Here is a 26,819-nt window from a genome sequence, read left to right as displayed (position 1 = left end):
TTTAAGAAACTTTTTATTTTGTACAAAATGTATAATTGAGCATTTTATTTTTCAGAATCTTGAAGTTACATTTCATCGACTTCTTATCCAATTTAATACACTAGTAAACTTAAACTGTGTAAACCAGTATTAGCACTTCACAGAACTTCTAATAATGATACGGTTTTCTATGATAGATATGTATTTCAATGACATAGCATGACTTACATGAAAATGCAATCAAATGAAAGGAGGGTGGTGATGATATGAAGATGATAACCTCGACATAATTTTGTGGTACATAACATAACAGTGTAGAGATACTTAGTGATTAAGGTAGAAGAGCCACGTTTCCAATGCTTTTATGCACACTATATTGTTGACGTTTTCCTGTTGCATAGTCTTTACGAAAAAATTATCTTCTATCAGTCTCTTTATTCTCTCTCCATATGTATATCAGCTTCAATTAATACTTCAACTACTTTAACAGTACCAGTACTCTGTCAAGTATTATGTATGGTACAAATAAAACTGTTTAATTTAAAATACGAAAAAAAAAGATTCATATATAAACTACTGTAGTAGTTTATTGTAAATTTCTCAAAGTATTACTGTCTCTGCTAAGATAGAAAAGTAAAGTACTATTCTTCATTCTACTGCTTTTGAATGGTAAAGTTTATTAACAAAAGTTACACAGTGCTTCTTATTCTCTGCAACCACCTTGTAGCAAGTTCAGTGCAGGCAATAATTCATGCACGTAATTGTTGACTAAGCATGTATGTGAACATGTGTTACAGTGTATAATTGTTATTGGTATACAAATAGCTTGTGTTGTGAGTGGATTTGCTTGTTTTACTTCACAGAAAGGTAAATTTACGAAATAATTGATACTGGAGTTCTGAGAAACCAAAATATATTTTGCAAGAAGTTCCATGTCATTGTTCTAAAATCAGCATCTTATGTGCTGCTTGAGGTGAAAGAATAATAGTAGTGATATTTTATGATATCGCTGTAAGTTTGCTTCGGTTTAGAACTGAGATCTTTCAACCATATTTCGCCAAATGAACTGAGCAAGAACGGTTATGTGCATTCTTTCAGCAAGATTCTACTACTGCACATGCAATCAATGAAACTAAATAATTAAAACAATTGTAAATAATAGAAGGTATATGAAAGCTACATTAATAGAGTAATAATAATAATAATAATAATAATAATAATAATAATAATAACAACCGATCTAACAGAAATTAAAATATAATGAATATAAATAAACTGCATTAAAATAATACGTATTTCTTATCAGTATTAATTGAATAATAATTAATTTCATAATTTTTATCGGAATAAATGTATCTTCATTAATTATTTCCATATCTTTGCAATAATAGCCAACTCAGTATGATTGGACTAGTGTTTAAGGAAGTTGAAAAGTAAATAAGAGACTTGCAATTGAGGCGAGGCAAATGTAAGATGTGCCAATTACAGTTTTATTGGTCGTGCTGATTACAGGGTTGTTTCCAATCTCTGGAAACGACTTTTGAATGACGTCATGAGTCCCATGACAGCTGAACTGTGGCGAGAGGTGACAGACCGTAGTGAGCGATTTCACAAAGTGCACAGCAACAAAGCCCAAGAAAATCGAGCCTTTTGGGAGGGGTGCATTACGACCCTTTCCAGTGCCAAGTACATTTACGTGAAAATCATAGGAGCCTGCAAAAAACGTGGTTTCGTTATTTCCAAGAAAGGCATCTTCTGTGTACTTAATGAGACTGGCAAAGCTCAGATGAGATTAATTCCAGAGGGGCAAAAGCAAGCAAATTCACCACCCGCCACAAGCCGCACTCCTACCGAGATGATACAAATTAATAAGCTGTGATGGTGATAATTATGATAACAGCAGCAGGAATAATAATAATAATAATGATAATATAATAATAATAATAATAATAATAATAATAATAATAATAATAATAATAATTTATCTTGTTATTGAATCTTGCTTGGGCAAATGAATATAATCCTAATGCATTTTATTTTTAAGTGATTTCCTGTTGTTCCGTTCAGTTGTGGTGCATACTTTTTATCATTTTTTGGGGAGGTTGGTGTATCTTAATTTAATTGGTTAATATGGTTAATAGTTTATGTATACCGTTATATATAGCCCTAATGAAATTTTTAATATAGAGATAAGGAATAGTGCAATATTGTTTGGATAAATTAATAACAAAGATTTCTTGTTATTAACTATGTATAATGTGCTGCTAAGTAGATGTGGGGAAAAGTAAGGAAACATTTTTATTATGGTACATATTGAAGGAAGGGTAAGGATTACTTGGGTTTGATAAACCATGTGCTGTATATTTATGTATGTAGGATACATCATTGGCATTTGATATATAGAACAGGAGTTACGGGGCCTACAAAATTAATAAGGCTGATGTTTCAGAGTAACATAAGTTAAAGTTGATTTTTATATGTACTGTAAATTATACCCATACTTTATGCAGATTATCTACCAAAATCTAACGTCAATATTAATAAAAATGCATTTTTTTAAATTTTGCGATAGTTTTACTCATAGTCTGATGCCCGATTATTACTTTTTATATATAGATTATTAGTATGGTAATATGTGATTGAATCTTTGCTGTAATTTTTATAGAAATGAACAGTGTTTACACAATACTGTTCGTGCAAATTGTGGTAAATCATTATGGATCTCTACACCAGACCTCTGCATTCTCTTGAAAACACTGACCAAGCTCGCTGATCAGTCTTTGGTTGTGTAGAAGGCAGGCAGGAAGTGATTCACTCGAGCGCACGTAGTCGAGAATTTATAACCGATAGGTTGGAAAGTTTACTTGGTCGGCCACAAGCGCTCGAGGTTCTTGCACTACAATTACATCACCTTTTAATTCCTGATACCCAAAACAACCTACCAAAGAAGGTTACCATTTTGTTTTTATTTCAGATGGCACGAAAATTAGAAAGTATTTGAACATTTAAACAAGAAACATAATTTTTAAATAACACAGTTATTTAAATGAAATAATGTTTTATACTATCAATAATGTTACTCAGCATCTATCTTATCGAACTCATATCAGTAATTAAAATGTTTAGTGCAGCTTATTAAATATATGATTGCATAAAAAGAACAGAGATTTTGTGATGCTTCTCAAATTTCTTCCAAGGAAGACATAATCTATTTTAGTCACAGTATTTAATAAAAATAAACCAAATCTACATGTTCAGTTTGCTTAACATTTTTATAGTAATGTATATTAAGAGATGCTTAATCGCAGACAATGATTGACGTTGAAGCTACTTATTGTATGCAGATCCTATTATTCCCATTCAACGACCATATCACGAAATATCAAGGATGCAGCAAATAATATGCGTGCTGAAGTTATTAAAAAAATAATAGAATCAATGGAAAAATCGCCATTTGGTTTTAAAATTAATAACTATTTTGTTCAATCTTGTCTAGAATTTCCTCCTTAGTTTCTTTAATATGTTTGCTTTTGTCCTGTGCCATTACGAATGCAACACTGTTACAAAATATTATGGGCCATATTCATAGACATTTTTAGCACGGGCTTCTGGTGGATGATCAGCGAATTAACGTTTTTCGTATTCATAAACCAGTGTTAGCGATATGATATGATATGAATCCTGTACAAGTAATCACTCGATAGCCGGGGCTAGTTTAGTACACTTGTAGCGCGGGCTAGCGAAATATCTATGCATAGCACCCTATAAGTTAACTGTTCCGTTGTACTAGAGAAGACTATTATATATTTTTTTAATGCTGCTTATACTTCATATTTGTATTCTTATAGACAACATAGTTTGTTAAAATTGTATTTTATTGATTTATTAATTTATTATCATTTAAATATTTTATTGTAATTTTTATTCAATCTGTTGGCCTGTATACTTACTAGGATCACTAATCAGGTGACGGCATCAGGCAGTTTAACATTTCCATAGCGCATACTGTAAACACATTGATCGAAGACAGTTCTCAGTCTGTGATAGTCTTCGAGCGACCAGGACAACTGGTTGGCTGTGATGCTTCATCCAATGTTTTGCTTTCTGCAGTCAGGACACACGCAGCCAGCCTTCTGCATATAGTAGGAAGCGAGCATCCAATTGCGTGTATATCAAGATTCTCGGTCGGTCATTCTCAATGAAATGCACACAGCATGACATAGGCATAAGCTATATTTGTTATTGTTACTGGTATCTATCAAGTCCTTTCTTCAGTCTTTATTGTTCTGTGTATCCATACTTAATACAGTTATAACATTCTTGAGGCTGGGAGTTTTGTTATATTTCTTTTCTTCAACAAGAGATGATGAAGGTATGCTGAGCTCTGAGTTGCTTGCTGGGTCCTGGTTTGAATTGAGATATTCACCACTGTTCCTGAAACTGACATTTTATTAACTTGTTAGAAGCTGCTGACATAATTTCCATGTATTTCTTCCACGTAGATTATTTCGCAGAAGCTAATTGTGTGTGCTGTAATAAAGGGTATCTAGTGCTGTTGATCGATCAAAATATTTAATCGATTAACTATTTGAATTTAATCGATTAATCGAGTTTTGATCGAGTTGAAAAAATGTTTTAATATACTGTAACACGCAAGTATTGTTAAATTTAACTTGTGTTCGGTGATAAGCATAAGTATTAAATTAATGTTGTATATCTGTATATATTGCATCGTTATATATATTACAAAACAACTATTTTAATTACTTACATATTTATTATGAGACATAATTTATTGTGTCAATTTCTCCTGGAATTTTTGAGACAAACATAAATAACGAAAAGTATGAAGACTCACCTAATTAATACTGCTTCATCCTTGATTTTAAACATGTGAGTGCATTCACATGCTCCGAATTAAGTGCCACTCTACGTTTAGTAACAATGTTTCCTGCATTACTAAACACGAAAAAACTTTTTTTCTGTCAAGCAGTTCTCCACGATCGTTCAATTTAAATTCAAACGTTTCACTGAGTTTACCTCTCAAATTCTCGTATGACATAATGGAGTTTACACTTTTCACAAACTACAGAAAACTGATTTTTTTTCTTTATTAAACTAAACACAACCTTCATATACAAACTCAGCACAGAAATTGCAACTGCAAAACCACAGCGGCCGAAACAGAAGACTGGCCCCTATTGTAATCGAATTACCAGGTTTTAGAAAGAGAAGAAGGTAGTTACGCTCTCACTTGCACACAGTGTAGACATGGCTATTTTAAAAGGGATGAGGGGGACGAATCCCAGAAAAGTATGTATTCCATATGTTAGGAAGATGAGCTGACAACAAAGTGGAAGTTTTCTTGGAAAACTATAAAACTTAATAAGTGTTTCGCATTGTGTTCCAAATTTCAATAGAGGTGGACTAGGTCACTTGTTCTCATATCTCCATCTCTTCTGAAGTGTTTGTGCAAAGATTTTCCCTACTATACCTGGTTTACAGTTAGAAAATAACAGTACTCTTATGCTTTTAAGTAAGCAATTTCCGAGAGAGAAATATTGTCGGAATTTTTAGTATGAGTTTGTATTAATAAAATAATAATTAATATCAACTACAACCGATTAATTTTAATCGACTCGATTATTCGATTAAATATTTGAAATTGATCGATTAATCTTACAACAGAAATTTATCGATTAATCGATTAAATCCTACAACACTAGTATCTAGACAGTAACTTCTGGACTCATGTGTTATTTGAAGTAGTGGTAATGTGCTGTGTTTGCGCAGTAGCAAAGCGTGACTCAGTGTAGAGTCAACAGTTGCAAGAGCTACATCTGGGATAAAGACAACCCACATGTTCTCTTTCTTTCCTATCTGCATGCATTTGTTTTTAAAATCACATATGAGATGTAATAGGAAACGAACCTACATGTTTCCTCACAAATTGAATGATAACTTATAAAGAGCTTTCTTGGGGTGGGGAGGAACTTTCCGAGCTGCTAAAAGATGGTGCCTTTTGCGATCTGAAGGCTTCAACATGACGGGGCACCAATACACTTTCTCTTGATTCTAGGGGACTGATGTATCGGCAGTGATGAACTTTGTATTTGGCCAATAAGGATCCCTAACCTGACAACACTATAATTATTTTGTATTTTGTTTTCTTTATTTTTATGTTGTTATTATAGCTGAGAAGTGATACCTCGTATCTGAACATTCCCAGGAAAATAAAAAATCTGTTTCAAAAATTAATTTTTCTCATACTACACAACTTTTTATAAAAGTATGTTCCTGCTTTGTAAGATCTACTCGAGGAAGAAATATTAGTTACCTGTCCAATTTTGTGAAAATAATAATAATAATAATAATAATAATAATAATAATAATAAATTTATTATTATTATTATTATTATTATTATTATTATTATTATTATTATTATTATTATTATTATTATTATTATTATTATTATTATTATGAAGTTAAACTAAATTACCATTTTTTTAGATACGAGGTATCACTTCTTAGCCATTGAAGTGCATATGAAGGAATGTATGTTCAGGTTCAGTTATGTAGGAGGAGAAAACACATTAAAATAAATTTAGTACCGTTATTTATTAAAACTATCTACTTTATTTATCAATATAAGGACGTGCTCTGATTCTTAGCACACTACAAAATAATACCGAAATAAAAATTGTGTACATTCGTAATTTTCTCCTGAGATATCGGTATGAGATAAAGGCGTAAGCGAACTCACCTGGGTTCACGATATTGTGTAGGGATAGCCTTTAGTGTGCTCTTGTAATTGATCACGTTGAGGCTCAGGTACTTTTGCGGTGATGAATTCTCCAGGAGATCATCTAACATTTTGTGCAGTTCTACGAATGTTGGTCGATCTTTAGGCTTAGCTTGCCAGCAGGCCAACATGATGTCATACCTAGAAGTGAACATTCTGTTTTTTACAGATTCAGGGCGTCGCAGATAATATGTTGTAAGTTGTTTGCATAGGAATAAATTAATAAAACTCTTGCCTTCTACAAAATCCTTTATTTAAATTTAACAGTTTTCCCAAACTGCAAAGATCATAAGGCGCAGGTTGGGAGGGGGCAGGCATTGAGCCTCTCCTCTTCTACCTGGGACTCCTATTTATCACATTTATTTATTTGTTTATTTATTTAATCTGACAGAATTAAGGCCTTAGGGCTTTCTCTTCCATCCTACCAGACAGCACAAATACAAACAGTGATAAAAATAATATAAATTACATTAAAGTCCAATAGAGGATCAACAAGATCAAAGAACACTACATACATACATAAGTGTTCTGCCCATGAGCAGGTCTTTCACTGCAAACCCAGCATTCTCCAATCTTTCATATTTTATGCCTTCCTCTCAGTTTCCGCATATGATGACAATATATCTTAATGGCGTCTATCATCTAGTATCTTCTTCTGCCCCGAACTTTTCTCCCGTTCACCATTCCTTCCAGTGAATCCTTCAGTAGGCAGTTTCTTCTCAGCCATTGACTCAACCATTTCCTTTTTCTCTTTCTGATCAGTTTCAGCATAATTCTTTTTTTTTATCCATTCTTTTCAACACAGCTTAGTTTCTTATTCTGTCTGTCCATTTCACATGCGCCATTCTTCTCCATATCCACATTTCAGTCCACACCTGTAGAGTAACGGTCAGCACGTCTGGCCGCGAAACCAGGTGGTCCGGCCCGGTCGGGGCAAGTTACCTGGTTGAGGTTTTTTCCGGGGTTTTCCCTCAACCCAATACGAGCAAATGCTGGGTAACTTTCGGTGCTGGACCCCGGATTCATTTCACCGGCATTATCACCTTCATTTAATTCAGACGCTAAATAACCTAGATGTTGATAAAGTGTCGTAAAATAACCCAATAAAATAAAAATAATAAAATCCACATTTCAAATGCTTCTAGTCGTTTCTCTTCATTTCGTCGTAATGTCCATGTTTCTGCCCCTACAGTGCCACATTCCACACAAAGCACTTTACTAGTCTCTTTCTTAGTTCTTTCTCCAGAGGTCTGCAGAAGATGCTCCTTTTTCTATTAAAAGCTTCCTTTGCTATTGCTTTTCTCCTTTTGACTTCTTGGCAGCAGCTCATGTTACTGCTTATAGTACACCCCAAGTATTTGAAGCTGTCCACTTGCTCTACTGCCTCATTTAGAATTCGCAAATTTACCTTCTTTACTTTTCTTCCTATGACCTTGGCCTTGTCTTGTTGGTATTTATCTTCATTCCATACTCTCACAGCTGTCATTTAGTTCTAGTAGCATATCCCTTAGTAGTCTATCATCTCCTCTTCTGCTAATAACGCCATATCATCAACAAATCTTATGCACTTTATTCTTCTTCCTCCTACTATCACTCCTCCCATATTCTGAAAACAGTTCTTTACTAAATTCTCCAAGTAGATGTTAACAGGGTAGGTGATAAAGGACATCCTTGTACTCCTCTCCCAATTTCACTTCCTTCTGACATTTCTTCTCCTCTCCTGACTTTCACTTGTTACATATAAAGATTACTGAACAGTCTTCTCTCTTTCCAATCCATACCAGTTTTCTTTAGGATCCACATCAATTTATTCCAATCCACTCCGTCAAAAGTCTTTTCTAAGTCTACATACACTTCTTTATTCTTCTCTAGGTATCTTTCGTCGATTGTTCGTAGCAGTCCAACTCCTACCTTTTCCCTTCCTTAAGCCAAACTGCTCTTATTGCAACTGTTCTTCCATCTTAGAATATAAACGTCGATTCAGTATTCGCAGAAGAATCTTCGCCGAGTGTGATATCAGGCTGATTGTCCTAAACTGTTTACATTTCTTGGTATTATTTTTCTTCGGTATTGGAACCAACACTGTCTCCGTGAAATCTTCGGGTCAGTCACCTTGCTCATATATTTCGTTGCATGATAGAATTTTCTTCTTGTCTTCTCCCAAGCATTGCACTAATTCTATGGAAATTCCATCAACTCCTGTTGCTTTCCCATTCCTCATTTCCTTAAGCGCTAGTTCAGCTTCCTCCCTTAAAATAATCCTTTTTCGTCTTCTGATACGGCTGCTTCGTCTTCTGTAGTCAAATTATCTGGACGATTTCCTATCTTATATAACTCTTCTACATATTTCGTCCATCTGCTCAGTATGCCTGGTCTGTCTGTTATTTCATTTCCGATTTCGTCCTCTGTCAACCACATGGATTTGTTTTTCTTATTTGTGAAGTCCAAACATTTTACTTTAAATCATATCTGCCTTTTCTCTCTAGATATCCTCTATTTCTTTACATTTCTCTTTCACCTAGTCTTCCTTCGCCTTATGTTTCTCTTCTTAGTTGTTTAGTTTCCTGTAGTTTCTTCTACATTCTTCTGTGTTGATGTTTTTTTATTTTCTCCTCTCCTCCATCTTCTCCATTTTCCCTGTGATCCAAGGTTTCTTAATTCTCACACGTTCTGTGTATCCTATTGTTTCTTCTGCTGTTGTATGTATACAGGTTTTTAGATGAGTCCAGTACTCAATATTCTCAGGTGTGGATTCTAATGTAGCGGCTTTCTCTTGAAAATTTGTTTCGCCTATTAGCAGGACATGATCTGAGTTAATATCTGCTCCTGGTAAAGTCTTCGCTTTTTTTAAGCAATTTCAGAATCTTTCCTGTGCCAGTATGTAATCTATGTGGTATCTGCTTTCGTCCCTTGGCCATGTCCATGTGTATCTTCTTCGTTGTTGTTGTTGTTGGAATAATGTATTTCCAACAATCATTTTATTTCTTTTACAGAAATTTACCAAAGATTCTCCTTTGTCATTTCTTCTTCCCAGTCCATATTTTCCAACTGTTTTTCCCTCTTGACCTTCTCCAACAACTGCATTCCATTAGGATTACGAATGCTCCTTTCTTCTCCTTAATTATCTCTTCTATCTTGTCATAGTTTTCTTCCACTTCCTCGTCTGCTAATCCACTATGTGGCATATAAACTTGCACTAGTAGTAATAATAATAATAATAATAATGGTAATAATAATAGTAATGGTAATAATAATAGTAATGGTAATAATACTAATAATAATAATAACAGTAATAATAGTAATAATAATAGTAATAGTAATAATAATAATAATTTATTTTATTTTATTTATTTATTTATTTAGAATATTAACGTGCAAAAACAACAGCCCAAGGCCAATTACAGTTTTGCACGATACAAAACAGAACAAAACAACAAATGATGATGAGAATGAATGATAGAAAATGGCAATGAGATGAAATACAAACAATATAATGGTCTACATCAAATAATAATTATAAAATTATAAAATTAGTACAATGAGAATTGAAATAATGGAATGGTCTACATGAATCAATAGACCAAATGCAAGAAATATATGGACATATAATTATTAAATTAGATCAGTGAGTTAAAACTCAAAGATATACTACACATTAAATGGATCCAAGTTGAATCCATGCAAATTAGCATATTTAATGCATCTGCAGACCGGAGAGAGAGATTTAGGATTCTTATAAAACAATTTATGAAATCTTAAACCATTAGCAGGAATACGAAGACTGATATTGCTTATGAAAGATTCACAATCAATATCACCTTAATGACTTTGCAAAAAAATAAATAATCAAGATCCTGACGTCTGGTGAACAAACTACCGCAATTGAAATAATTGCATTTAATCTCATAGTTATAATCGGAATTTGGTAAAAATCTATAAGAACACAAGGAAATAAATTTTCTTTGGATATTCTCCAATTTAGCCGAGTCAGTGGAAGTAATGGAGTTCCATACAACAGATGCATATTCAAGCTTGGATCTAACCAACGTATAGTATAAAATTAATAAACACATAGGAGTGGAAAAAGAATAAGTTATAGACCTAATTAGACCAAGCATTCTTAACGAATGGGTATAAATATATTGCACATGATCATGGAAATATAATTTTGAATCAAGTAGGACACCAAGATCTCTAATACAATCTTTCCTAGTAATTACGACATTACTGAGAGAATAGTTAAATTTTAGGGAGATAGTTTTCCGTGAAAAGGAAATAACAAAAGTTTTGGATTGATTAATTTTCATTCCATTTTCAACAGACCATTGTGAAATTGAATTAATGTCATTTTGAAGAATTTGACAATCAACCAAACTATTAATTTTGCGAAAGATTTTGAGATCATCCGCAAACAAAATGCAGCTAGAACTTATTCTTTTACTTATATCATTTATAAATAATAAAAATAAGAGAGGTCCCAATGTAGACCCTTGAGGAACACCGCATAAACTATTAAATGGAACCGAGAGAGAATTACCTAGTCGAACACAAGACTGTCTATCTGTTAAATAATTTTCAAACCAATTAACATAGTTAGTGGAGAGACCAAAATTACTTAATTTATTTAATAAAATTTTGTGAAGAACAACATCAAATGCTTTGCTAAAATCAAAATAAATTGAGTCAATTTGACCTTGATTTTCAACTATAGGCATTATGAGATTAAGATAGGAATAATAATAATAATAATAATAATAATAATAATAATAATAACTTAAACCTAAGTTGCGCAACTCGACTGATATTTGGCAAGCAATAATTATTCCATGATCTGGAGCAGTGGTACCGGTATGCAATCTTTTTTTTTAACGTACCGGTACCCCCAAAATACATATTTTTTTACTTTCGCACCCCCGAAACTGCATTGTCATTATAGGCTATGAGAAAAAAAAAAACAAAAAAGTATGAAAATATGTAAACTACAATAATTAATCAACATACAATAAAATATGTTGGCATTTTTACATACGTAGTCAGTGGGTCAGTGGGATACATACCTCTTGAGACAACCCCGGGTACCCCTGGGGGTACGCGTAAGCTTACTAAAGATTCATTACCGCTTATCTAGAACATAGGTCATCATCCCATTCGTAGAGACTGCTCGCTGCCCTGATATCTAACCAAGGGCAAGGCGGTCTGCATAGAGCTGCGCTATAGTGACGTATCTAATATTTCGTAGTTGTGAGAATATAAGCGGAAAATCTGTAGGAGTAGGCCTGTTGTGTTTATTCCATATTATTATAAAAATATTCGCTCTCCTCCACTCCCACTTCTTCATGTTTTAACTGCTTAAGGATTTTAGTACAAATTTTGCGATTAGTTTTTCATATGAAATAAGATAAAGTTTGTAATGTCTTGGTTGCCGATCTCATGTTCGAACATTGCAGGACACTATTTTAAACCGTTTAAGGATTTGAACACATATCTTGCGATAAGTTTTTCATATGGAATAAGACAAAGTTTGTAATGTCTTGGTTTCCTCTCTCATATCTGAACGTGCACAATACTAGTCGGTACTGCGTTTTTTTTATATATTTTGTTTGATTTATTTATACGTTTATTTTTGTGAATGTTTAGTCATATTAATAACAAGAAAAATACTTATACTCATTAATATGCGTCACTTCGCAAGATATGTGCCTGACATCATTATGCAGCAGGGAGAGGAGGAACTAGGAGAAAGGCACCGAACATATGTAAGGAAGGGAAAAGATTGATCAAACGCAAAGGGAGCTTCGGTGCTATAGAGACTCGACAAACATGAACCGAACATAAGGCCTCCTATCAATGTTTGTTGTTTTAGTTTACATGCTTCACTTCTACATTATACCTAAGGAATAGGGCGAAGTTTGTAGTATTTTGATATCCCCTTTCATGTTCGAACACTAGTACTAACTGACACACTTTGAAATTTAAAATATATTCTATTAAATACTATTTTAAATTGTCTCAACTATTGCTTGGAAAATATACAAGAAAATACCTCTACTCACAGTTCTTTGCTGCAGTTCGCTGGGCATTCCATTCGATATCCGTCCCGTAATAGACCAAATAATTTGTTTGTTGAAATGCCTGGATATGGATTACCGCCTAGTGTCACAATTTCCCAAAGTAATATGCCGAAGGACCATCTGTAAACAAAGTAAAGTCATTTATTGATATACATCAAATTTTGCATTATATAATTTGACAGAGGCATTGTGAAGTAAAATTTGATTCGTATATAGAAACTGAATGACATTTAATTGAATAAGAAATGGCTTGCAGTAGCGTGTCGTTTAGGTCGTTTCCTAATATAATTTTAAAAAATACTTCGACTATGCAGATTTGGTAGGTTAACCAATTCAAATACCTGGGGAACTTAATTACAAGTAACAAATTGAATGCAGAAATTCACCACAGACTATGGTAACCAAGAAATGTTATTATGGTTGCAAAAGAATCTAAAGTTATGTCGCACAAACATTAATGCAAAATGTAATTGAGGAGCTGAGTGCAATAACAGCTTAAGTTGAAAACCCATGTTTTAAGAAAAACAATGTCAAAATTTAGAACAATGTAGAAATTTTATTCGTACATATACTCGTATCACTTGTTTTGTATAATATTTTAGACTGTATAAATTATTCAAATACAATACCATTATAATTTAAACACAATCCATGTTCAAATATGTGTAAATAAATTATGGAAAACTTAAGTCTTTATTGCATAGAAAGTATGAGAATTCTTGAAGTTGAGTACCTAGGCATTAAAATCAGTAGAAAAGTGTTATTTCACTAACATGTAGATATACGAACTTTATTGATTGAATAATATGAAATAATAGCACATTAAGGCTTCAGCTATCGAAATAATAAAAATAATATTTTTAGCCGATAAGCCCTTACGTTTTTTTTTTTTGTAAATATAGTGTAGAAACAAAAATAACATTTTTTAAATAAATTTCTAATAAGAGAAACAGGGAGCTGTATTAAGAAAATTAGTTCCAAAACTATGCTCCAGATAAAAACTCCTCTACTATAGTGTCAAATATTCTTATTCATGATCGATCACTGATTTCACTTTCAAGGTGATTTTCATTCAACACTGGATCAGAATCCAAAATATTTTGAAGATAACATGCATTTTCTGATTTCAAGAATTTCAGTAATGAAATAATATCATTTTTCTTTGACTATTATATTTTACAACGTCATACTACTTTTGACCAATAAAACGGTACGAAAGGACGTCTTTCAACTAATCTTGGCTGCTTATTGCACAATTTTATCATATCCCTAGCATTTGTTTATTTTTATCACTTCCCTAGCATTTGTTTGTTTTTATCACTTTCCTACCATTTTTTTCTTTGCCTTTACGGTACTATAAAACATGCTTTGCGATCGTCATTTGTTTCCTGCATAGATAGTCAACTGAAAATGGCAGCTCCGTTCAAACGTTTTAGTGAAAGTAACATTAATGAAATAGAATTATTTTAGTAAGTCAGTATCTATTTTGTTGTATTAGAAACGTTTTAGTGAAAGTAACATTAATGAAATAGAATTTTAGTAAGTCAATTAATATATATTTTCTTCTGTTTTTATCACCTCCCTACCATTTGTTTCTTTGTTTGCCAACATTTCAAAATGCAAATTCTTTACGGTACTATAAAACATGCTTTGCTATTGTCATTTATTTACCGCATAGACAGTCAACTGAAATCGGCGGCTTCGTTCAAATGTTTTGGTGAAGCTAACATTAGTGAAATAGAATTTTAGTAAGTCATTTAATATTATATTGTATTAGTGTGCTTAATTTCTTTTAATCTTTATATTCTTTCTTCTGATCGTGTAATTGTCTGTACTCTTTAGTAATGTCACGAGAGGTTCGAGATTTATCAATTAAATCCCATTCGAGTTTTGACTTTCACTAGATAAATTAAAACCTCTAGTAAGATTACTGTTGATAATTTTAAGCAGGACGAAGTGGATTTTTTTAGATTAATTTCTTTCTTTGGTGGTATATTATGCTCTACTTAAAAATTAAATGGCTGGAAAACGGTATTGTAAGTACATGATACTGCCGAAGACCCTGGTATGTAAAACGTAAGTGTAACAGTATTGCGAATTTTGAGCCTTTTGACTTAGCTCAGGACTTCGCATAATAAACTCTCATGCCATTCAGGATCAACGAAATGAAATACAACTTTTACAGTCGATAGAGAAGACATGGAAGATCATGAAAATGCCATCGCCGGAATAACGACTTAAGTAGAGTTAAGCTGTTATTGCACCCAGCGCCTCAATTATACAAAACATTAAAAAGATCTGAATTGTATAGTCCTATGGATGTGAAACTTTAAATACGAGCTAAACGAACGAAATTAAACTCAGAATTTTTGAGAGGAAAATCCTTAGAAGGGTGCCTATGTGGCCCAGAAAATGACAGTGGTAGGCCTATATGGAGAACTAGATATATTAATGCATAATTGTATCTTAGATTTGGTGAATCTGACATTATGAATGAAGTCGAAGCAAGAAAAATTAAATGCCTAGGACATATGAGGAATAATGGAAATGATCCTTATAAAAAGGTACATCTGACCCACTCTTATGGAACCAGAAGAGTTGGATGACCCCCATTAAGATTTGCAGCAGAACAAATAACAACTAAACTGGTCTACAGCTACTTCCAAGACCAAGTGAGGTGTTTACCAAGTGTACAAGGTAAATTTCCTAATAAGAACTGGAAGAAGATTTGGTCATATTTTAAAATACCACATATGCCATCAAGTTGGAAATTGGAGACATATGCGCTAATTAATGGGATAATTATGACGGAAGAGGGAAAATACATGTACCACATTGTCCCAACTCCACAGTGTAATAAATGTGGGACTATTGACACATTTAGCCACAGACTAACAAGATGTTCAGATCTTTCAAGGGGTATTTGGCTATGGGTTCAGCAACAGCTAAATAATGTGCATACGGCAACGAACCCGAACACGAATCTGCGGGTCGTTTTTGACCTGGACGTACCACAGACTCCTCATTATTTTAGTATATTGTGGTTGCCATGGGATTTATTTATTATATGTTGCAAAACAAAACAAAAACGTTACCCGACTTTATTAAAGAACTCAGAAGGGTATATCTACAAACTGATGTACATGTTAGGGAAAAACTTCAAACGTTAGACTTCCTTACGGAAGAATAGTTACTTCCTTTATTAATGTAAGTGTGTTCTTTGTTACGTGTTAATTCTCAGTGCACCTGTGAAGTTTAGAAATCACGTGTCTTATAGAGGGCATGCAGGCATCGTGATGCCTGAGATAAGTTACAGTTATACGTTAAAGCTTGTTGGAATAACCCTTTTAGTTTGTTGTAAGAATTAAATTCAGAATTCAGAATAAGTTTGAGATAAGTTACAGTTATACGTTAAAGCTTGTTCGAATAACCCTTTTAGTTTGTTGTAAGAATTAAATTCAGAATTTCTGATCTAATTGTTGAAAATGCTGTTTAAAATCCTAATAATTTAGTGAGGTCAGTTTACTTTGAATGTTTGTTTAGTTTCACAGATTTTCTGGATTAACGTTTAAATATGGGCAACTTACAAAGTATTAACATAGTGGGGGGGGACTTTAAACTGTGTTGTGTGATGATTGAAAGATATGAATTATTTGATTTATCTTTCGCGTGATGGGGACTGAACCACCTCACCACGTAATTTCTGATAGCACAGTTAAAAAAAAAAGATGGTGGGAAGACATTAAATCTACGAGTGTGACATGTATCAGAGGATGGACAGTAAGGGTAGTGGAGGAAGAATGAATCGCCGAGTTGATCAAGACCGGAAGCAGACTAGGACCAGAAGAAGAAATATTTTTGTATTATATACACATATATTTTGTTATTAGTAACTCACACATCACTCTGGGTAGTGTATACTTGTTGCAGTAAAGACTCAAAAGCCATCCACTTGACAGGCAATCGTCCAGAACCTTTCTTGCGGTACACATTTTCTTCATACACGTCTCGACTTAACCCAAAGTCGGATATCTTAATTGTTTTGTCAGCACAGACCAAAACATTCCTGGCTGCCAGATCTCTGTGCACTACACGATTAATTGACAGATATTCCTGGACAACAAAGAAGTATGCACCAAGGTTAATTTATATTGTAGGGAAAGGTAAAAAAATATTACCTAACTAGTATTATTCTGATTCTACCAGTGCTCATTGCCATGCAATTTTATTGAATCTGAATAACTTCTCATGTTTAAAAGTTTAAAAAGTAATAATAATAATAATAATAATAATAATAATAATAATAAAATAATAATAATAATAATAATAATTATATCCCGATACAGTATGACATAGAGTGTATACATTTTTTTTGGCGGACTCTGTGTATAATATAAGATTTATTTTCAGTCTTATGACTTATCTATTGATGGGTTGTTTCCTTCTTTGTGTGGACATTATATTAAAATGTCTTAGTAGGTACTTTGTTTAGATTATAGAATTCCAACATTAATTTAAATATTGGTGAGGGGGAGAGCCCTGAAAAATATTTGTGGGAGGGCCTACAATTCGTATAGGGACCCTATGCAGGTAGCAGTTCTGCTCACAGACGATATTATTCGCGAATTTATAGACAATGCATAAGTTGTCCTTCGTGATCATATCGGTAAACGTTTTGTACAAGATCCATGTAAAGCAGAGAACCAATTAAAAATAATATTATTACCATAATAATAAATATTGTGTAGGCTATATTCATAGAAATGGCTGTATTTCCTCTTACTCTTATAATTAATTTGAGTTATTCGCACAGACTTACCATTCCCATTGCAATTTGTCTCGCAAAGGATAATAGGTCAGCAGGTGTTAACTGATTTTTTGGTTGCTGGATGCTGTCATCATTGACTGAAGCAAAAGAATACATATAATATATTATGCGAAATTGGTAACAAATAATTATAAAACGTCACAAAATAATTGAAGTCCGTAAAATAATCGAAATGCAGAAATACATTACCAAGAATTGCTGCTGCAACATACAAAGAAAGCGTTCTATTGTTTATTAAATTCGTCACTGGATTCAAAGTTCGCTGATTCAGATGCGGGAGAAGCGATAGATTTTTAATAGGTGACAAAATTCGGAAGGAAAGTAAAGCTAAAGATCCCATTTAGTTGATTTCCGGCACGCGAAAGAATCCACCTAAATTACTGGACATCTCTTTCTCACTTCACAGAGTTCCCCGTTTGACAGATAGATGTTCATACAGGCCAAAGTATCGATTGAAACTTTAGATAATATATTTCTGCACTACGGTTATTTTACGAACTTTAATTGTGTATAAGTAAAGTTCTGTCGCTTGCTGGTTGATGAATCCTACGTTCAGATACACAGACATGCAAAGCTGCAGACGAGCCTTATGTGTGAACAGACTCTCAACCTCATGTGACAGCTTTTACAGCTCTTGGTTTGCGCTGCACTCTACTCCTGGCTTGTGAGTGAACACAACTTTCGTTCAACGGACCAAATATTCGCTAGCTAAAGTAGCCAACCTAATGACTAGGGTACGGATTTTTAGGTCGTTAAAATATAATCTTAGGTACCTAAAATAGGCTTAAAAATGTAGGAAATAGGCTCTAACAAAAATAATGTTTCCTTTAAAAACATGTTCCAAATCAGCAGAAATTCACTTCTAAAACTTAATAATTTTAAATACTTATACACCTTTACTACCACTACTACTAAAAGTACAAGAACAACAAATATCTAACTAGTTATACAAAAACTAAACCATTAAATGTGAAAAATAAGTTTTAGACATAAATTCAGTATACAAACAAGTCAAATATAATCACATTTTACCAAGCCTTGTCCGTTAATGTCCATAATAAATTACTAATACTTTTTCTAAATTTTCAACTAAAAAGCAATGTCGTCTGTCACTCAACACAAATTTGTATGCTGCAAATGAACGCTCCACATCCATTGAAGTAACAGGAGCGTATTAAAATTTTTACACTAGTTGGACAGGAATGTTACATTGGAAATCCGTGTTCTTTCCTGTCAGGATATCTGAAGCAGTACGCAGGTTCTTCAGTCCTACATATATCTGCAGAACGTGCTCCAGTTTATCCCGCACTTTATTTCCAACAGAACAATGAACACATTTCGAATTTAAAATACAAATTTTCGAAATAAGAATAGGTGTTTCGACCATTAGAGGTAACATACTTAATAGGTCAAAATAGGCTTTGTCGTCAAAATAGGCATTTTTAGGTGCTATTAAAATACCAATTTTAGGCATAGTTTTATTTATATAAAACATAATTACTTGTACAGTGTACTTGCAAGTTTTTATGAACGTATCTTTTAAGGATTAAAATAGATTTTTACCTAAAATCCGAAGTCTACTAATGACAGCGGACGTGATAGAAGTAGTTCACGGAGGTGGACAGACGGACGTTTATGTGTATGCGGACATGGCCATAGCAGCAGCGAAAGTGGAGGACTTGCAATCATGCTTCGATCGATTGAATGACTGGGCAAATAACAACGGACTGCATATAAACACAGAAAAGACTAAGGTTATGATATCGAGGAATGATATAATCCAGCATAACCAAGAGCCACTAGGAGTAGTCAACTCGTTCAGATACCTCGGAGTGACCTTCCGAACATCAGGAACCTGTTTGACAGTGCGTGTAGCAGCGATCAGGGCAATAAGCGACATGAAGCACCTAAAATCACTGTCGTTGGAAACAGCAATGAAGCTATTCAGGGCAAAGATAGTCCCAGTACTGACGTACGGAGTTCAAATTATTTGGCAATACTTAAAGACGAAGGATCTAGAGATGCTAGGAAGTGTTAAAGCTACCTTCCTGAAAAGAGCTCTGGAAACATCAAAATATGCACCTTCGAGACTGATATTTATACATACAGTAATTGCAAGGAAAACTTTCCTGATAGAAGACCTCAGAATGGACTACTTGCTGTCATCTACCAGGGGCTACGAGCAACTTCTAACGGAAAGAGAAGAGAAAAGACGCCAGATTCCGAACGAGTTCTACAGCACCGGGATCATGATAGACAGAAACTGGATGGGACCAAAATCCATGGCTACCACCATAAACTGTGCACTAGATCAGGCTTCCATACTGCTGACGGAGATTGCGTGTGCAAACTATGTGGTGAACTATGTCGGAAATATCACATACTAACGTGTAAGATGGCAGAGAAATCAATAACTGACATAACGTCGGTCCAATGCCAAAACCACGAATGTGCAAAATTTCGAATTTTCACCTAAGTGCACTTTCTGAGTCTGTATGGTATGTAGATTCTTATGCCAAAGTCACGTAAGTGTATGATCATTCAATTCCGAGTTATTCGCAATTCTTAAAACACGTATGTACTTCCAGATGAAAATGTACAATGCCAAAGCAGCGAATGTGGCACATTCGTGATTTTGGCACTGGCCCCCTTAACAAACTAATAAGACAGTATTAACGAATGTGCTACATTCATGATTTTGGCATTGGACTTGTAACAATGGAGCACATTCATTCATTTATTTTTACATTTTATTAATATCAGAAACAATGTGTGTGGTGCTATGTTGATTCCGTAATTATGTCATTAGTATTGTTGCACGTATTTCCAACAAATATACCATTAGTTTTTACATTTTAGTACAACTCGTTTGACTAATAAGGCTCAAAATGGAGTTAAGGAGAGATGCAAAATGTGTGATTTAGACCTTCGTTGGTATTAAGAAATACAGGCAGGTTGTCAATGATTACAATGTTACTCTATCTTTTTAAAAAATACATGTATGAATGTCGATTATAAGCTTCACTTGGAAAAAGGAACTGTGCACGAGAGGCTAGGGGTGAAGACAAGGCATTATCTTGTCAAGATCGGAAATACTGTTCTTCAATTTTGAACTACAAACAGTCTTAAATACATCAAAGGGACAGGCAGATCCAATATTTTACCTCCATAAATTGGCTGTTTATAATCTGGGGATATACAATTTGGAAATCACGGTACAAAGTGTTACATCTAGGATAAGACTCAACGTAAAAGTGAGACAATAGAAATTTCTCCCTGTGTTTATAACTATGTGATGTCTCACCCAGTAATCATGATGTCAGACAGTCATAGGAAACAACAAAATAATTCTATCTTCATTGGTATGTGCATTCTTTTCCTTTACAAACCAAAGATCACAGATTTTTTCAGATGGTAAAAAGGTAAAAAAAGGTAAAGGTATCCCCGTCACATGCCATGAAGGCACTTGGGCGGCATGGAGGTAGAGCCCCATGCTTTCCATGACTTCGGCACTAGAATGAGGTGGTGTGGTCGGCACCACGCTCTGACCGCCTTTTACCCCCGGGAAAGACCCGGTACTCAATTTTTTTTCAGATGGATATATCGAAATTGAATGTGATTCTATACATTCCAAGATAGACAAGAAATCAAACAATTTCCAGTTTAGTCCTAAAGGATGGGAAAAACTGATTTGTATTATCCAAAAAAAACCTTCACCGTTTCTTCTTCTTCTTCTTCTTCTTCTTCTTCTTCTTCTTCTTCTTCTTCTCCTTCTCCTTCTTCTTCATGATGATTTTGATAGCTTAAAGTCATTTTCGTAAGAAAGAAGAAATATTCGTTGGTTGCAGTGTCTAAGAACGGAACCAAGACAAATATTTTTAAAGATAAATCCAGATCTGATTTCCATCAAGTCAATCTGAAGAGACCAAGAGGCAGGCCAAGTGAGGGTCCACTCCCAAAAAGTCTACAGTGCAGATCTGTCCATTGTTGCAGCTAAATTCCAGGATCTCAAAATATTTTGCCTATACCGAGGGAGTACCATGGGTCTTGCAACTCATTGAAATACAACAGAAACAACGGAATCAAGACAAACATTTTTTAAAGATAAATCCAGATCTGATTTCCATCAAGTCAATCTGAAGAGACCAAGAGACAGGCCAAGTGATGGTCCACTCCCAAAAAGTCTACAGTGCAGATCTGTCCATTGCTGCAGCCAAATTCCAGGATCTCAAAATAATGTGAGATGATCTTGCCTATACCGAGGGAGTACCATGGATCTTGCAACTCATTGAAATACAACAGAAACATTCGTGATGACTCACCTGAACTTTATGCAGATGAGGACTCTAAGTATGAATAGTGATTGTGTTCTTTCATATTTCTCAGTTGAACAAAAGAGTATTTTTCCGGTGTATGTACCAATAACAGAATTCTTTAGAAAGTAAGAATGAAGAGAAAAATTTCTATAAAATTAATTTCATAATAATAAATAAGTCCTCCCATTATCCTTGAAAATACTTGAAAACCATTAATTTCACAATTAGTTTATTAAGTCTGCAAACAGCACTTCAAACATTCTGCAATTCTGCCATGCCAAGAAGAACTAATACGAACAATTATTTAAGGGGTTAGGTACAGCTTACAGCAGTAAAATTTTTGGAATTATTCAACATTGTTTTCCTCCATTACTGTATCTTGTTCAATAATGAATATTGGTATGTGTAAAACACTGTCCTTCTGCTGTACGAAAAAAAATACGATTTAAAAAAATTATTTATATATATATTTTTTTCAAAATTCAAAATGGCGACAGTTTACTGTGAAGTAATGAAGAATTTCCCTCATAACTCATAAATTTGTTAATTTTTTCATATTCTCTATCTTTTATTTTATTACTGAAACTCATTTTACAATATTATGCTCCTTCAACTACATTCCTTAATAAATATATAATTTTTTTGTTTTGTACTGATATTTGACTATTTTTTAAAATGAATTTATTTTTATCAGACAATCTATCGAAGGTAGAGAAGTGATCTTGCATCATATTTTAGATATGACATGCATAAATACACACAAAAATTTCATCACAGAATGTTGGATAGTTTTTTAGTTATGTGGAAAATGCTTCATCACTGCACAGTGAACTGAATTTTGAAAAAAAATGTAAATAATTTTTTTAAATCGTAAAAATATTTTTTTATATAGCAGAAGGACAGTGTTTTACACATACTAATTTTTAGTATTTTACAAAATACAGTAATGGAGGAAAAAAAAGTTTAATATTTCCAAAATTTTACTGCTGCAAGCTGTACCTAACACCTTAAAATGTCCTTAACATATGAAACAAATGAGGTAATTTGTATGTCCTAAGAAATAGCATAACTAGTTAAACATTTTGGCAGTGAAAACATAAATGTAACTATAAAACCTGATTTTTCCAAGCACTTTGAATATTAAAATGCGTTTATCTCAAAAGTTAGATTTTGCACATTCGTGGTTTTGGCATTGAACCGGGTATTTATTAGTAACTCTGACAACGCACACTCGTGCGCATTTCTCTCTTATTATTATTAGAAGTTTTTCCTTGAAGTTGCAAACCATTTTTTTTCGCTTATTTAGCATGAAAAAATATTATGTTTCACAGGGCCTAAAAGGTATATATTAATAATAATAATAATAATAATAATAATAATAATAATAATAATAATAATCCGTGGCGCTACAGCCCGTGAAGGGCCTAGACTGACTAGCCGGCTGCTGGCCTCACGCCCACATTCCGAAGCAGAGGTGGACGATCATCCAAACAGAATGGAGGTATCGTGTGGTTAGCACGATGATCCCCCCAGCCGTCATAGCTGGTATTCGCAACCGGATTTCGCTACCTATCGTAGCTCCCCAAGTGCATCACGATGCTGGGTGGGCACCGGCCCCATACACTGGCCGAAATTTCATGAGAAATTTTCTTCCCCCATGAGGACTCGAACCAGCGCGCATTCCGTAACGCGAGTCCTAGGCACTGAAAGGTAAATACCGTATGTATATATACATATATAGGCCTATACATGTGAATTCGTTCTCTTTATGTACTTCATGCACTTGGTTGCAAGGATTTGAGATGCAAATCTATATGATCTTCAGATGTACGCGAATTAATCACTGTATTATAAATATCTTGGCTGTCAACGTTTTAAAAGACAGCATAGGCGTATTCGAGCTTAAGAAAGCCTGGTTCACTCTGATGTAATTTTAGAAATGTGAAATAATTATTTATTTTAATTATTCCTGTTGCTGAAAATGATTTCAATAATAATCTCCATAGATGCTGGTATAACTTTGTAAATCACTAATTAGACTTACCACTACTAGTGTAAGCTAATACTGAACGTTAGTTTTATTTGCATCACGAAACGTCATCTATAAACACAACACTCACCATTGACGTAGCCATACATCTGATTCACCACCACTCCAGGAACAGGACTGACTGAATCTGTGTCACCTACAAAGAAAGGATTATTTCACTGAAGTCCTAAAATGATAAGAGCTCTGTTCTGCAATGAAAATATGGCAAAGTCCACTTCTGTTTTGATCAGGTTCACAATACGAAATATTTGGCTACAAGTCTGCAGTTTACGAAGCAGGCCTACTTGTGGCCTTTTGTATGTGATTCAGTGTTGATTTAGATCACCTTAGTCACATGAGAATTGCTGTTAAAATATTGCAGTACTTCTTGCATATTTTCTTTTATTTTATTTATTGGAATGTATTGTATTAATATTAGGGTAAACTAGGGTCTATTGGCCAGTCGGGCATGTTGGACACTCCGTACTTTAACGTGTTATCACGCCACTTGTGGGCACCACATTCAGCTAGAAGTCAATGACGGAAGTAGCCACGACTGGGGCTACTTCCGTCATTGACTTCTAGCTGAATGTGGTGCCCACAAGTGGCGTGGTAACACGTTAAAGTACGGAGTGTCCAACATGCCCGACTGTCCAACAGACCCTAGTTTACCCTATATATTATTTTTTTTGGTTTCGTATTAATTTATCTACTTTAGCTATCCTCTTTTCATAATTTATATGGATTTTCTCGTATGTTCCAGTTTTTGTATTTACAATTATTTTTATTTATTTTACTCTCGTTTATAAGAAAATTTCTGTGAATATTTTACAGCTTACTCTTAAACGTTACTGAAGAGAATGTCTTTATTTCACTTACCTATGAATTGCTGTTCGCAAATGAATGTGACAAGGTCTCATTACCGTAAATAAAGGTTTTTTTTATGAATGTGCCGAAATGGTACTAGATTTTGAGAAGCAATCAATTTCGTTTTATCTAAGACCACACATTACTGTATTTACTTACTGTTACTGTACATTTTATTGGAGTATTTCTAGTCGAGTTTCTATTTTAATCTGACATAGTCTTTGACGAAAAGCCAATGAAATTAATCAAGTTCTTTTAAGAAACTGTCGTGTAAGGTATTGTATAGCAATTAGCCTACTTTTTAAAAATAAAATTATTATACCTTACATTTTGTTTTCTTACTAATAATACACAGTAATGATAAATTTTATGAAAAAAATTCCAAATTTAATTTTCAGAAATTTCCTTTATGCCATCCTAGCATTATAAATAGGTTGTTACTACATCCAATATCGTGCGTAATCGGCTTAATATGGCACGCGTGTCAATAATAGCAATGACATATTCGCTATGACGTAATACCGCTTCTACTAGTACGCGCAACGTAGCAAGAAATGAAATGCAGGACAGAAGCTAACGTATCATCAGGGCCAGGTACTTATGGGGATCGCGAAAATCACAACATAATAGATATACAATAGATTTTTACTAATCTTTACGAATTAAGCGATTCTGATTAATAATATGCAGACAAAACAATCGCGAAACAGTGTTCTAATAGCTAAATATGAACACATTCGCGAATTATTACTATTGCGTCGTTTTATAGCGAATTTCATATTCTGAATGTTTTTTCGGAGTTTGTTTTTTCACTTGAATGTGTTATATAACCATGCAGGCTACATTACATGGTATCCCAGGTGTTCTGATTACATTAGTGAACTCAAAAGACGGAGAATTCAACATTTCACTAATAATTTGAAAGTGTTAATTTGAGGGCTGCAAGTTTTTTTTTCGTTTTTAATGAATGTGTATTAAATACAGTCTCATTCCAACAAATATTATCTAGTGGCCAAACCGCACCTTTACCAGAATCCAACGGATCTTTTATGTTAATTATTTGGAAAGTAATATTCGTACCGAGGTAATACTCCAATTCCAGAATATTTGTATTTTCCAAAATTTCCATTAATCTCCGCCAAGAGTACAAATCAATCTCCAACAGTCTCCGCCGACACCAATATTAAAAACACAAATGATAAAGTTAATCTCCATAAATACCTGCCCCTGAGTATCATTTATTTCCAATCTTTAATAATTTTGTATCACTTTTGTAATATCACATAAAACAGTTCTGTGATTCAGAGAAATTATATTAACAAAATAAAGGAACATTTGTAACATAGAATTTGATACCTAAGGTATAACATCCATTTCTCTTTATTCAGTGCTAATGGCAGGCGCAACTAATCGATACGAACATGTGAAGAATTTGTCAGCTATGGATGCCGAATTATGTGATAATTTATTTCCTACAATTTATATTGCTAAGATGTCATAAAGTGTTGTATCCAACTCGTGGATAATTGTATTATGACACTCACTATGGCTTGTGCGACAAACATTCCCTCATGCCATAATCATCAAGATTATCCACTTGTTGCATAAATAACTATTACGTGATTTATTTTGGCTCCATTTAGGCCGTATAATGTAGTAATGCAGTGTCTGTGACTATTACCTGAGCTATTGAACGTGATTGGAATGGTGACACTGTGACTTACCTTCTTCACAAGCCGCTTTAGTAGCTCAGTTAATAAAGCGCTGGCTTACACAATCGCTGACCCGCGTTCAAATCTCGTCGATGGCCGAGTTGTATTTAAGATGGACAAAGCCAAGGTTGTGAAGGTTTTTCTTGGATTTACAGTCTAAACCCCTGATGTGCCGGCAACTTCTCTATTTTAGGTGTGTAGCAGGACAATATAC

At 33.9% G+C, this 26,819-nt stretch overlaps 1 protein-coding gene across 1 annotated transcript in view; it reads right to left on the bottom strand.

Annotated features, from left to right (window-relative positions):
• Positions 1-3,970: 3,970 nt before the first annotated feature.
• The window catches only part of LOC138700418 (tyrosine-protein kinase receptor torso-like), a 154,473-nt gene continuing 131,624 nt past the window's right edge, over positions 3,971-26,819 (bottom strand). Inside the window, exons 16-21 of the mRNA XM_069827036.1 lie at positions 24,118-24,183; positions 17,673-17,758; positions 16,752-16,966; positions 12,836-12,973; positions 6,744-6,923; positions 3,971-4,419 (exon numbers count right to left, since the gene is read on the bottom strand). Of these exons, the coding sequence (XP_069683137.1) occupies positions 4,251-4,419; positions 6,744-6,923; positions 12,836-12,973; positions 16,752-16,966; positions 17,673-17,758; positions 24,118-24,183 (854 nt within the window). The 3' untranslated portion in view covers positions 3,971-4,250. The remainder of the gene's footprint in view (positions 4,420-6,743; positions 6,924-12,835; positions 12,974-16,751; positions 16,967-17,672; positions 17,759-24,117; positions 24,184-26,819) is intronic.

This window comes from Periplaneta americana, chromosome 5 (genome assembly GCF_040183065.1).
Source record: "Periplaneta americana isolate PAMFEO1 chromosome 5, P.americana_PAMFEO1_priV1, whole genome shotgun sequence".
Lineage (NCBI taxonomy): Eukaryota > Metazoa > Arthropoda > Insecta > Blattodea > Blattidae > Periplaneta > Periplaneta americana.
The sequence above is the reverse complement of the archived record's forward strand: the minus strand, read 5'-3'. Positions and strand labels throughout refer to the sequence as shown.